The sequence below is a fragment of the Rhipicephalus microplus genome, chromosome 3, assembly GCF_043290135.1.
Source record: "Rhipicephalus microplus isolate Deutch F79 chromosome 3, USDA_Rmic, whole genome shotgun sequence".
Classification (NCBI taxonomy): domain Eukaryota; kingdom Metazoa; phylum Arthropoda; class Arachnida; order Ixodida; family Ixodidae; genus Rhipicephalus; species Rhipicephalus microplus.
Window position 1 is genome coordinate 50,774,004 of NC_134702.1, and position 13,533 is coordinate 50,787,536.

At 45.2% G+C, this 13,533-nt stretch overlaps 1 protein-coding gene across 3 annotated transcripts; it reads right to left on the reverse strand.

The window, feature by feature from the left end:
- Positions 1-2,583: 2,583 nt before the first annotated feature.
- LOC142803042 (uncharacterized) lies at positions 2,584-13,533 on the reverse strand. 3 transcript variants are annotated; one of them, XM_075888148.1, is made up of 8 exons: positions 13,329-13,533; positions 11,834-11,891; positions 11,054-11,145; positions 10,153-10,182; positions 7,207-7,311; positions 6,275-6,322; positions 4,762-4,815; positions 2,584-2,943 (listed from the first exon to the last, which is right to left on the reverse strand). In XM_075888148.1, the coding sequence occupies exons 1-8, from the start codon at positions 13,374-13,376 to the stop codon at positions 2,773-2,775; spliced, it is 606 nt and encodes a 201-aa protein (XP_075744263.1). In that variant the 5' UTR covers positions 13,377-13,533; the 3' UTR covers positions 2,584-2,772. The 3 variants fall into 3 exon arrangements, with proteins under 3 accessions (XP_075744263.1, XP_075744264.1, XP_075744265.1); XM_075888149.1 differs by lacking the exon at positions 13,329-13,533 and adding an exon at positions 12,910-13,085; XM_075888150.1 differs by lacking the exon at positions 4,762-4,815.

The following is a 13,533-nucleotide window of genomic DNA, read 5'->3' on the forward strand; positions in this document are numbered from 1 at the left end:
CCTGCGATGAAACATCTTCCATACTGCATAAACCTATTGATTCCACTGTTCGTTGTAAGCCACTGGCAGCTCTGTAAAACTTAAGAGGAATTTCTGCTCGTGGTCCGATGTACGGATTGGCCGTAAAAGTACCATTTAGCGTACTGCTCCAGAACATCAAGAGCCTGTACCCGGGGTAGTTGCTGTCATCAAAGAGCTTCTGTGTTGTTTTTGAAGCCAGTGCTCTCGTGAAAGTTGTTATGTCAGGGAGACTTAAGCCTCCACGGTTTGTGGGAAGCTGTAAAAGTTTCCTTTGTAGTTTTGCTGGTTTTCCTCCCCAGAGGAAGGCTCCCGCGATGGAGGCGAGGCGTCCTGTTACACGGCGAGGTAAAAGGGCAATGTGTGCTATGTAAAACGCAAAAGCGCATGTGTGTGTCTTGATGACTGTTGCTTTTGTCGTTAGTGATAGGTTAAAATGAGTGGCTGCTGCTATGACATCGGTGGATCTCCTAAGCACGTCATCCCAGGTCTTTTTTGATACATCTTCTTCCTCAAAGTAAAGGCCTAACACCTTAACAGCTTGAACGTATTCTGAGCCTCCTGGCAATAGTTCTCTGAAGCCTACAAAGCGCAATGCCTTACATTTGGTGGTGTTTAAAAGAGCACCAGACAGATAGGAATACTCAGCAAAAATGTCAAGGAATGTACTATGGCTAGACAAGTCACGAAAAAATATCGACATATCATCGGCGTATGCGACAATTTTGAAGGTTTCCTTGCCTGGCATCGGGAAACCCACTATGCGCTCGCAGTTTGCAACCTTTCTAATCAAAGGCTCTACAGACAAAATGAATAATACCGGAGACAACGGACAGCCTTGCCTCACCTTTTTCCGAATTGCAAAGCTTCTGGTCACTTCATTGCTGAAATAAAGACAGCTTGATAGATCCGGATAAAGTATTTCTACCAGTCGCACATGCTGCTCCGGGAGGCCAAAGATACACCAAATAGCGAAAAGATACCCATGTTCAACTCTATGAAATGCTTTAGCGTGATCAAGAGAAATGTATACTCCTGAGATCTGTTTTTCTTTGGCATATGCGAAGAAGTCGCTGATGATTTAAGAGGTACGAAGACGGAACGTCCTGGTACTGCACATGACTGCAAGGGGGACACAACCTCTTCCAAGAAAGGCCACCGACGCCGTGATAGCAGCGTGGCTACTAACTTATAGTCTGTGTTCAAAAAGGTAATAGGCCTCCACGATTTAGGATCTGACGGCTCCATACCCTCTTTCAGCAATAAAATCACCCTTCCTTCGCAGAAGGACTGCGGTTTTTGGCGTTTCGATGCGGTTTCGATGATCGCATCTTCCAAGATATCAAAGAAACGCAGATAAAATCCCGTGAGTATTAAATCTGGGCCTGGTGACGTAGACGTATTTATTGATCTTAGGACGTGCGATACTTCTTCTTTATCAGTTTCTGCAACCGTCTTCCCAGCCTAGCGAAGGGAAACCTTCACAAAAGGCTGAGAGTTTGGCAGTAAACTCGTCGTCCTGTGCGTCATGCTCTGCAGAAAACAGTTTTGTAAAGTAGTCTCGGAAAACTTTTTGAACTTCATCCGGGTACCATCCTGTACCAACAATGGTACCATCCTTTTTTAGCGCCTCATCGATGTAGTGGGGCTGGCATCGACGATCGCGGTTTATTTGCGCGTATGTCAAGTTTTCAATTTCATCTGTAGATAAGTGCATTTCTCTTGCGAGCCTTGTAGAGACCTCTGCTTTAGAAGATTTTGATATTTAATTTTTTGTGCTTCAAGGTATTCGAGCATAGCGAACGTAGTTGACCTACCTCTTTCAATAATTTGAATGCATCGGAGAATCTCAATCATCTTTACCGTGAGGCGAGCGTGGCCCGCTTTTCCTTCTTGTTGAGCTCCAGCGACATTTTAAGTAATCCCATGTAGTCGGAGTAATGGAACCCACTTCTGCCAGTGAGGCCGTCAGCTCAGTTTCAAGTACGGAAATGCTTTCGTCATCATGAAGAATAGTTGGATCCATCCTCCATGGTTTGTAGAATCTCGTTGTTGTGCTCACATTAAATGTGAAGAGTAACGGAGCATGATCGCCGAGTTTCTGCTGGCTTGGCGCAAGTTGGACCACCTCACATGCTTGTAGGTTCGCTAAATATATTGGCAGCATATCCACGGAGTGAATTATGGAGAGTGGGGCGAAGCATTCGTCCATCCATTCGTTCTTGCTTCCGTTCGTCCATGCGTCCGTCTGTGTGACCATCCATGCGTCCATCCGTGCATGCGTCTGTTCGTGCGTCGGTCCCTGCGTTCGTCCATGCATCCGCCCCTGCGTCCGTTCATGCGTCCATCCATGCATCTGTCTGTGTGTCCATTCGTCCGTCTATTCAGCACTCCAAGTGCAACCATCTCGCATCCTTTCATCATATCTTCCTCATATAGAAGCACCGCCATCCAGCGTACATTACAATTACTGGTATACCGAACTCGCCGAGAAGACGCTGGTCATAATTATAGCTGTCTGTAAGTCCGCTGCAAGTCCGCTGTAAGACATATATATTCAACAGGGAAGAGTCGGTGGTGCCATTTATTCGGTCACTCGATACATGCAATTCTATGGCATTAAGAAGCACGAAAAGGCCACTGAACAATTTGTTGTCCTCTGCACCAAGATAAATACTTGATAAATTGAAATATATTTTATAAATCAAGAAAATATGAAAAAATAACAAAATCACGTCGAGGTACAGCACGAATCTACTGCCTAGGCACCGCAACGACTCCTTGCGGTGGCGGTGGATTCACATTGACGAAAACAACAGGCTGCCCCTGGTTGGCTAGCGGATTGACCACGACGATGGCGTTCGTTAGCGGTGGGTTGTCTTTAAAGTCCCGGTAGAAGCCGTAGATGTTGTGCAAGATGGCACCCTGAAATTCGATTGAATCGGTGGCACGTGTCAAAAACAGCAGTTCCTGACTATGGATTATTTGTTACTCATTTTTAAGATAAGCAGCTCGAAAAGTCCCAGTACTAAAAAGCGAGCACACAGGGCAAGCGCCAACTTAAATTTCAACCGATTTTATTGTCACTAACGCGACACATAAATGCCTGCGGGAAACGTTCCAAAAAGAAATGAATGAATGAACTACGTTTATTCCACATTGTAAAGCCCCATGGGCGCTGCACTGGAAGAAAACAGGATGAGCGAGCACACTTAACTGGTTAGGCAGCTCAAAAAAGAGCGGGCGCGTAAAGGAACCATCGGTTGCGCTATCAGGCATGACCCCTGTTTCTAGAAATGCGGAGGTTTGCGCAGCAGGTCACAGTGATTGTTAATGCCGTGTCTGTTGCTTTCGCGTCAGAACATTTTTCCCTGTGTCATGTTGCAGAGACCTATATGACGCATTCATGTCTATAAGATTCAGTTGAACGTCAACGCTAGTCCTGTGTGTTGGCTTTTTGTGGCTGCAAACATGCGTGCACGTGCGTGCGCGTGCGTGCGTGCGTGTGCATGTGTGTGTGTGCATGTGTCTGTGCCCGTGTGTGTGTGTGTGTGTGTGCATGTGTCTGTGCCCGTGTGTGTGTGTGTGTGTGTGTGTGCATGTGTCTGTGCCCGTGTGTGTGTGTGTGTGTGCATGTGTCTGTGCCCGTGTGTGTGTGTGTGTGTGTGTGTGTGCATGTGTGTGCGTGTGTGTGCGCGTGTGTGTGCGCGTGCGTGTGCGCGTGCGTGTGCGTGTGTGTGTGTGTGTGTGTGTGTGTGTGTGTGTGTGTGTGTGTGTGTGTGTGTGTGTGTGTGTGTGTGTGTGTGTGTGTGTGTGTGTGAGCGTGTTTTGCGCTGTTTGTCTTCAGTATGAGGACAACAGGACGCAAAAGAGCGGCTAAATCAACCAGTGTTTAAAGGGTCCCCGAAACGGAGTTTTTGAGTTACGCATGCGGTAAAAACACAATTGTATGTATTCGTGCACATGGAACTAATAACAGCGCCACCGGGCAAAGTAATGCAGGCCACACATCCGTGCATGTGGACTATAGTGTCGCGTCTGTCTTCTTGCGCTGTCCCTCGTTCACGATGGACAAAAGTAAAAACGCTTCACTACCTCTAAACCGAAACAGCCTCTATAGTGACAGCTATGGGCAATTAAAGGTTATCCTTCCTCAAACACATGCTTTTTTCTCCTCAACCACTTCACTGTGCAGCAGTGCCTAAGGTATTTTTCGCCTGTGCGCTGTAGGTCGCGCAGGTTTGTCTGTCGCGCTAAGTGGTGCTACACCAAAAACTGACTATGGTTTACTCGGTAGGTTGTTCTAACGACACGCGAATTATATCGTCCCGCTTGCATTAGGCAAGTCGCGCTCTTTGCCCCGGTACGAACTCAAAGAACCAATCAAATCGATCGCATAAGTGACGTAACAAAACAGGTACCAGGTCCCAAAATAGAGGCGGCTGAAAATTAGGTGTAGTAGCGAGAGTTTTATTGATATTATTACTACAATGGCTAGAATGTAAACAATAATGAGAATCGCAACATAGCATTTCGGTTGAAACGCCACAATTGAACATTACCGTTAGAAAAGGTTACACGCATTTAGTAATCAAATTCACAGCCTTCACATGCAGAGAATTGTGTACCGATATTACGAAATCGACATGCGCAGTTGCGAACCGCCCTGACGATTACCAACGAGTAAAGCGTCTTAAGATGCAGTTCTTGAACTTTTGTTCGCCGCTTAATATGCTGGCTTACCTTTACTAAGGCTAGAATCACGTAGTAGATGGCCAGCTGAGAAAACACGCTGTTCTGGAAGTAGGGGAGAAAAGCCATCGTATATATGCAGGCTCCGCTGATTACGTTTCAGTCGCAATGATAATAAAGTGCGTCAACAGGAGGACCGTCAGGCAAAGTGGGGAGGACAATGTGCATAAAGCGGTTGCTTATTTGTCACTGTTAAGATCACGATTCCTCGGCAAAAGTAATGAAACGAGTATGTAGTATTGAGAAGTTATCGCCCGACGAAAACGCGGATGACGATTGTGCCGAGCCGCAAGTGACGAGACTGTTTTCACAGCGGCCGCTGGTGCAACGATGCTGCTAGAGTTATTGTATGTGAAAGCTTACACAATGGGTAGTAAAAAAAAAAATGTGATGGCTTGCGGGCAGCAGCCCTAAGCAGACCGAGAGAGCCTTTGCTGTAAAATCTACGGGTTCGAGGTTGAAATTCAATTAATGAAGTTACTGGTTACATGGCAGAGCGAGACATAGGTTAATTCTTTGAGCGAAGTAATATCTTTTAGTTATTTAAACGTGTGGGACTCATCGTTTTAAATTCTATAGAAAAATTAGACAACTGATGTTTTGCCTAAAGGCTACGACAAGACCAGTATGCTGGATTTTAGAGCAGCGTTGTTTTAGGAGAATATATTATGTACAAATAAATCTGAAAATAACTAATTAAAATAACATTTATTACTACTTATAGCTAGAGATAAATCGGCTGTTTACGGGTGAATAAATCGAATTCCCTAACTTACTTTACACCAAAATTTTGATGACCCTATAGCATGCTAAATTGTTTTGTTTAGTTTTTTTTTAGGGGGGGGGGACATCAGGCTTCCGAGGCCACCGACATGAGTGACCGGGATATCAGCGGTTGCTTCGAAGTAATCCTCTAAGACAACACGCCGAAGAACTCTCCACAACATTAGGCACTTAGAACATAGCCACTCCTTTCTCACTGTATGCCCGCTACGAACATACACTGGAAACGGATACTGAGGAACACAGCGCCAAAGCGGTTCCTGTGTTTTACTGAAGCCACATTTCTTTGCAGCGCTTTACCACCATGTACAGAAGCACCCGAGGCACAAGAACACCCAAACTGCATCGCGCCTAACGAAGTGAACGCGTAAGCACCTCCCGCCGTAGCACGATTGCCAGAGAATCGGACGCGAAATTCAAAGGTCGTAGTTACGTATCCCACACACGGAAAGAGTGCATTCGCATCCACTGTAAATTGATTTCAACAGACGGCCCAACTACCCCACTATAGTTAAGTACAACAACGAACGCCTATTATGCTTCATCTGTCCTAGTAGTCTGGGGGATTCATATGGTTGCGTCTAACCATTAAACGAGCCTCTCAAGTACTAATTTCCCTTTTTTCGTTTACGATCACGAACAGCATGACAACCACAAGTGGGTACTGGGGGCGTAGCAGTCGCCATGCTAAGCTGCGGCCTGTTCTTCTGTTCACACTTACCCGCACCGTCTGCTTTTCCTCGGCGTTCTTAGCCCCATGCACGTGAACCTGCGGCAGATAGAGTCACGGTATATTAAAGCAGTTCATTTTAGGTCGGGGGAAAACGCACGCCTGGAGATGGATCTGAACACCAGAGCTCTTCACAGAGCATCACGGAGACGAACACCGAGAACACTGGTAAACTGTACAGCGCCCGTTCTAGGTCGTCCTAAAGATGGCGCCGAATTCACGACAGCTATATCACCGAGCACCATATATACATGCCCGAAGACCGCTGTGGTAAACTAACTACTCATACAGATAAGGATTGTGCACAGCGCGCCGGCAAATCATTGAAATTAAGGGTGGCCTAGCTTATGTTAAATATGCAGCACGAGCAAACACGGAAACGAGAGAGAGGTCTAGACGCTACAAACATTTATCTCATGTCCGCGTTTGCACACACGGTCGCTTTTACATTAATACTTGCAAACTAGTCGGGCGCTATTTTTTATGTCTTATTGTATGTACAACGTCAATTTTCTGTCACCTTTCCTTTCTGTGACGTTTTCGCGCCTATGCACTAAGGTGATTATGGTGCTCGATTGCTGACTCGCAGGTCACGGGTTCAAATCCAGGCTCCAGTGGCCACGTTTTCGGTGGAGGCAAATGATCAATATTCGTGTACTTTTAGATACACGGTAAAGAACTACCGGTCGTCTATATGTCCGGTGCCCTCCACTGCGGCGTCCCTCAGGGTCATGTCGTGGTTTTGGGACATCGAAATTTATCAATTCTCATTATAATTTACGTGCCAAGAATCTCAACCAGCCATCAATGCTTAAATTATCACAAGCCACACTGAGTGTTTACGAACAACAGAATGTGACTCGCCCGTGTAAACAATGCGTGGATAGCTGAAAACTATACAGACACCTGTCGAAAGCACTTACATGCTGAGCTAAGAAGTACGATGCGCCTATGTGGGTCACGCAGCAGAACAGTATGGTTCCCGTGTTCAGCGTCAGGAAATTGCGGAGCTTCATCACCACTTCGGCCTGCGAACAAATGCAAACATTAATTCATAACAATACAGGTGGGCGCCATAATAATTCGCGGCACGAGCGTATATGGCTGTGAGGTAGCCATATATATATATATATATATATATATATATATATATATATATATATATATATATATATATATATATATATATATATATATATATATATATATATATATATATATATATATATATATATATATATATATATCTTCGTGCATTCATTTGGCGAATTTATAATCGCATCGATGAAGATCAGTAAGGCATAAAGTGTTTCCAACCATAAAAAATGATTTCGGGCGGTTCTTTTAAGCTAGGCGACACTGCGCATTTTGAAGAGCACATATAGGCTATCACACACACGATAACCGAGCGGATGATAGGTGACAGTTGTATAGGGAAGTTCGAGCGCTTCGAGCGGGTGCTGGTCCGCTCTTCTTTCCATTACAGTGACGTATACGCTTGTACTCAAACGACAAAAAAAGACGTACCACGCTGTTCGGCTACATAACTACGTCCGTGCCGCGTGCTTCCGCTTTCGGCAAGTCAGTATACCAGACCAGCATAAAGAAGTGGCCGTATACCTTCGTCGAGTCGATATGGGGCCGTGACGTAGACGAAAGCAGCTGTCGGCTTCTCCGAGATGAATCTCTTTATTTGACCGAACTTGTGGCCGGGAAACGGAAGGTCAGATTACAGCAACACGCACTGTACGAATTGTTATGCCTGCGAGTCCGCAGCGAACGTCCATGCCTCGGAAAAAAGAAATCTGTGTCAAGGCCAGCACGCGAGCCCGCCTGACGCGATGAACAACTTAACGGCGTCATCACGCGATGGCGCCTTTCTCCTGCGCACGTGCAGTGAGTCATTTCAGCCAGCGAGCCCGTCGAGCAAGCAACCGGCGCCTTCCTGTCTGGCGGGTCTGACGCAATGTCTGGCGACGTCACTCGTCCTTGGGTGCAGCCACCTGCAGCGCAGCCTCTCCAGATTCGATGAGAAAGAATGACGTGGCCCAGCGGCGACCCCATTGGAGGAGTCTGACCTCACGACCAGCGGCGCTTCTGGTTGGACATTTGGTTATTCAAAGAATCCACCCGGTGCATATAAAAGAAGCCCTGCGGCGCGCCGCGAGCAGCAGACCTATATGAGAGCAGACATGTGTGTCAGAGGAGTTGAGCTATGTGTTAGCAGCAGACCTGTTGGAGAGCAGACATGTGTGTGTCAGAGAAGAGAGCTATGTGATAGAGAGTTGAGCTGTGTGTCGGAGAAGAGAGCTATGTGATACAGAGTTGAGCTATGTGTTAGCAGACCTATTTGAGAGCAGACCTATGTGTTAAAGAGGAGAGCTCGGCTCTTCGGGTCTCTAAGCTGTCGGCCCCAGTGCCGAATTTGTAATGCCTTTGTATATATGCTGTACATAAACCTTGTTTAACTCATCGTCGTCTCGTTCGCTCGTCTATCAGCTCTGCCCAGAAGCAGTCGCGAGCTGAGAAACCTACGCTACCAAACGGCTGGTGACCTTCCCGGCGATGTTCAAAGCAGTGGCACCTTGGGGACCGTGTTGGCGTCGCCATCTTTCGAAACAGTGGTTGCAGCGGTGAGATTCGTAGCGCCCTTCGTAACGTCGTCGGAGGCGCGCGTCGCAACAGTATACAATGGTGGCGGGGAACAGTGTATCAGCCGTCGATAAACCGTTCATCGTTGGAACGTGCTTGCTTTTGTGCCTTACGCATCGAACTTTCCAACCTTATCACTGGCGGTCGCACAAGGTGTCGAATAAGCTTGACTGTCTGCGTTCTGTGCGCGATCAACGATGAACTACAATCGTGAAGCTTCTCGATCACCAAGGCGTGGTCTGCGCCATGCATTCCTGATGTGTGTGTTGAGCCAATACAGCAACGTTGAAACAAAAAACGGGCATGGCAATTGCATGGCAGCATTTGTCAGGTATCGCTATTCTACATGGTGCACCTTCGTGCAGCTACGCTACGAGTGCCAACGAACAACTCTGCTTCGATACAGTGTCTTTTTCTAAGATAGTACAATGCCACCAAGAATCTTGGTGGCATTGAGCTTGTAGTACCCACCTTTTTTCCGTCTCACCTCATTTAGCTCTAGCGTAAAATAGCAACGGCAGAGTTCACAATACAAGGCCTTTTCTCGGTAATCGCTCGCATTTTGCTTTCTCTCTGGGAGTGTTTAACGCTTCTCTGCGGGAGGGGCTTCCCACACGGTCCTTTTAGTACTTAGACCTATACTTCCTCCCGCCCCACTCGATGCTGACGGCTATGAACGCGGCCTGAACACCTACTGTGCTATGCTCAGCACTACCGTGTCCCTTCCAACTTCTCAAGCTGAGTGTTTCTTCGAGTGGGCCAATAGCTTTATCGCCTTAAAAGCTAAGAGCCGAACAAAGGCGTACACGAAACAAGTCTACCCTACTACAAAACAGATTTACGTGCACTACGCAGCGATAGTTTGGTAGCGGAGTAGTTTTTTATGTACTTAATAAAAATTATCTGATTATTGCGGGGCAGTGGCACAGCCAGAAAATTTTTTTTGGGGAGAGAGAGAGAGGGGGGTACTTTTTTTCATTTTGGGAAGGGCATCGCCTTGAAATTATCATTTTTTGCTCTGTATGACACAGGGAAACAAAAATTGGAGGGGTGGTGGCACGAGCTCGGTGTGCCACCCCCTGGTTACGTGACTGCTTTGGCGTCATTGCGTCAGCACAAAATAAGAAAAAAAAAATACACAAAGGAAAATAAATAGGACGCCCTCTTCTTTGGTTCCCTCTCCTTCATCTGTCTTAAGATTGTTTTGATGTACTTACATGAGGTGAGCTGTTCTGTGCCGGGTTCGACTGCAATATAAAGTACAGACATTCAGGAGATACAAACAGATTGTCAGGTACCCACAGAATCTCGCTAGCTAACCATAAGTATTGCACCAAAAATATTGCCACAATGAATACCTATACGACGCACAGCGTAACTTTGTTTTCTAATACAATTTCTAGGGTGTTCTTCACGATTATGCCAAAATAAATATGCCTAGATTTGCACGAACAATAGCGTACGATCGGACAACTCTTGAAAGTCTTGGCAACTTTTTCAGCTGACGGTTTTCATCCGGTCTTTCGAAATTAGGTCGGTTGCGTTGACAACAAGCATATAATTAAGCAGGGTGGATAACTTGTGCTCTCGCAGCACGATATGGCTAACGCCATTGATTTACTAACGCTATGTTACACCGTCTCGCATATTTTCAAACGTTACCCGAGCTTCATCGAACATGAAGGTATACACTTTTTGCACATCACGCATTGTAGTCCTACGAGTTTCGTCTTGGTTACAATGTTTCGGTAATAAAACACTGCTGCAGTAAGCACGCTATAATCACAACACATGCCTGAATCACGTTGCTCAAATCCTTCCCTAAATAAAGATTATAATGAAGGCTGAATGAGGGATGAGAGACGATTCACTTTTGACTCCCTTTACAGGAGTTCTTGCAAAGAGAACCAAATGTGGAAGAAGTAATCATCGCAGTCCTACAGCTACTCCCAAGTATGGAGTGAGTGCTCGATACACAATTGACTCTTATTTAGCGAGAGTTCTCGCAGTTCGTATTCACCACCTTCTTGTGTCCGTTTACACCGCTTCGTGACATAGTAACTAAACGCACTCCTTGAGGCATATAAAACAAACTCAGCAATCTTCTTGAGTGCGCACCTGTGTTTGGAGTGCGTTGAGCAGGACGAAGTCCGACACCAGGTTGACGCCCGTCTCAAGGCCAAGAAGTAAGTCGAAGATGAAACCCTCGCCTGTACAAGTTTGCAGAGAAAAGGAGAAGTAACATAGTCAAAAGCGGTTGTTCATTCAATAAAGTTTAATTTCATCATCATCAAGAGTAGTATCAACACCACCATCATCTTCATCGTAGTCATTAACGTAACCACTGCTCCTCCACGGTGGAGCAGTGGTTATCATGCTCAGCTGCTGACCGGAAGGTCACGGGTTTGAACAAGGTCGCAGTGGTTGCATTTTTATTGAGGCGGAACGCCAGAGGCCCATGTACTGTATGATGTCAGTGCACGTAAAAAAACCCCAGATGGTCGACATTTGATAGTCGACATTATGGCATGCCTCATAACTATATCCTGGTATAGCCCCGTGAAAACCCATAACCTATTAGTTTCGGGACCCGCTCGATCTCCTCTTCTTCACTGACCGACTTGGTTGTGGAAGGTAAACTATTTGAAGCGAAATAAATCAGCTGCGGAGTGTGTTCAAGAAAACGAGTAACACTTTCTCGCAACAGAATGGGGGCAGGAGGTGCTTGTCGTAGCTCGGACCTTTGCTAATTATCCACATCCTTCTTTTTAAATATTTCAAACGATATCACGGGTATTTTTTTATGAAATAAATGATCATCATCAACTACAACAATAGTAGCTTTACCTCTATACGATGGGACATTTCACAGAAGAGGAAATAAGCAAATCTACTCACTTGCAATTGCTCTGTAGGTACCAATGACGTGTGAGGTGATGCAGAAACAGTTGATAGCCTGCAATGTAAGGCGATGCGGGCAAGAGTAACTAGTAGAAACTTGTTCAACTTCAAACTGCTTGATTTACGGAACGTTATGGCATCAACTGCTTTCTAAGAACTTCTCAGTGCGTACAATAGCGCAAAACACTACTAGTCATAATATTGTCGATAAATCAATCAATCAAATAATCAATCGATTTATTGTGTACCCTTCCCAGAAATAGCTCTAAGGTTCTCCCCCTTTCTTGCTCTTCTATCTATCTATCTATCTATCTATCTATCTATCTATCTATCTATCTATCTATCTATCTATCTATCTATCTATCTATCTATCTATCTATCTATCTATCTATCTATCTATCTATCTATCTATCTATCTGTCTGTCTGTCTGTCTGTCTGTCTGTCTGTCTGTCTGTCTGTCTGTCTGTCTGTCTGTCTGTCTGTCTGTCTGTCTGTCTGTCTGTCCGTCTGTCCGTCCATCCGTCCACCCACCCACCCACCCACTCACCTGCAACCTGGTTATACGCAACCTGGTTACTTATATAAGTAACCAGGTTGTACGCAATCTGGTTACTTATAATATTGCATCTCTATTTTCAAAATACTTCACGGTAGTCTCAACTAACTGCCGGTGTCCCTTCGTACGCCATTTCGAGCTACCGAGTGTTTTTCACGCACCCGACCTTTACTACCAAAAATAAATACAGAATATGCTCGTCAAACTTTGGAATTCAGAGGAACTATACCATTTGGAATATACTGACTGCTACTCTAAAAAAGCCCCGTCACTCACGTCTTTCCTAGCACAATTGGAAAAATTCGACACATATTAATTCGTCCTACAATAGAGATTTCTAGAATTGAATTTCACACGTATTTAAATTAGCACTTATACACATCACATATTTGAACCTTTTTGTACTTACATCAAATTACCGCGTCATTTATGCTTTGATGGTTTAGTAATGATTATCAATTGCTATATAACTTTATTTCTTGTGTTTTTGATAACAATTATTATTCAGTGTCTTACCAATGACAAATGCCGTTTAGTGTTTTTTTTTTGGTATGATGCCATTAGAGACTTTATAAAAAATTTACTGGGTTCCTAAATGTTTAAAAACATGTAACAAAGAAAAGGCGAAATAAACTTCAAACTTCGAACCAATTGTTTCCTCGCTTTCTTTTTGTTAATTTTCACCCACAAAGCTAACGACCGATACTCTTGAAGGAAGAAAAAAATTATTTGTACAATGCATACGATGGTAGCAGCGCAATACCTAACCAGCGAAACTACAGCTGCCTGAGAAGATACAGCATCGGCAAGGCAGCCTTTGCACAGCGGGCTGACGTGAGCGTTTTCATTTGGTCGAGTGCTGCGGTTCTTATGCGATAGAGCTGTTGTATTTACGATAACGGGTGCCTCGTCAATGAACGTTGGAGAGAACTTACGATGCAAAACATGAGTACGCAGACGACCGTTTCCCGAGAAAAGGTCATGGTCGGTGACGGGGAAACGCGAGACTCTTCTTGTTTGCTCCCCTATTGTATACGTGTGGCACAAACCCACTGTGGGGCATCGGCCACAAATAGGGTGGTCCTACAAAATATTAGGAAGCTTCAGAATAAGGGAGGGTATAGAATAGAAAGATTACAT

Bases quoted from the DNA above. Each gene is read 5' to 3' on its own strand.
- LOC142803042 (XM_075888148.1), bottom strand. From the start codon at position 13,376: ATGACCTTTTCTCGGGAAACGGTCGTCTGCGTACTCATGTTTTGCATC. The intron at 10,183-11,053 runs GTGCGCACTCAA...TTTATATTGCAG, and splicing joins TCAACGCACTCCAAACACAG to TCGAACCCGGCACAGAACAG. The intron at 6,323-7,206 runs GTAAGTGCTTTC...TATCTGCCGCAG, and splicing joins CGTACTTCTTAGCTCAGCAT to GTTCACGTGCATGGGGCTAA.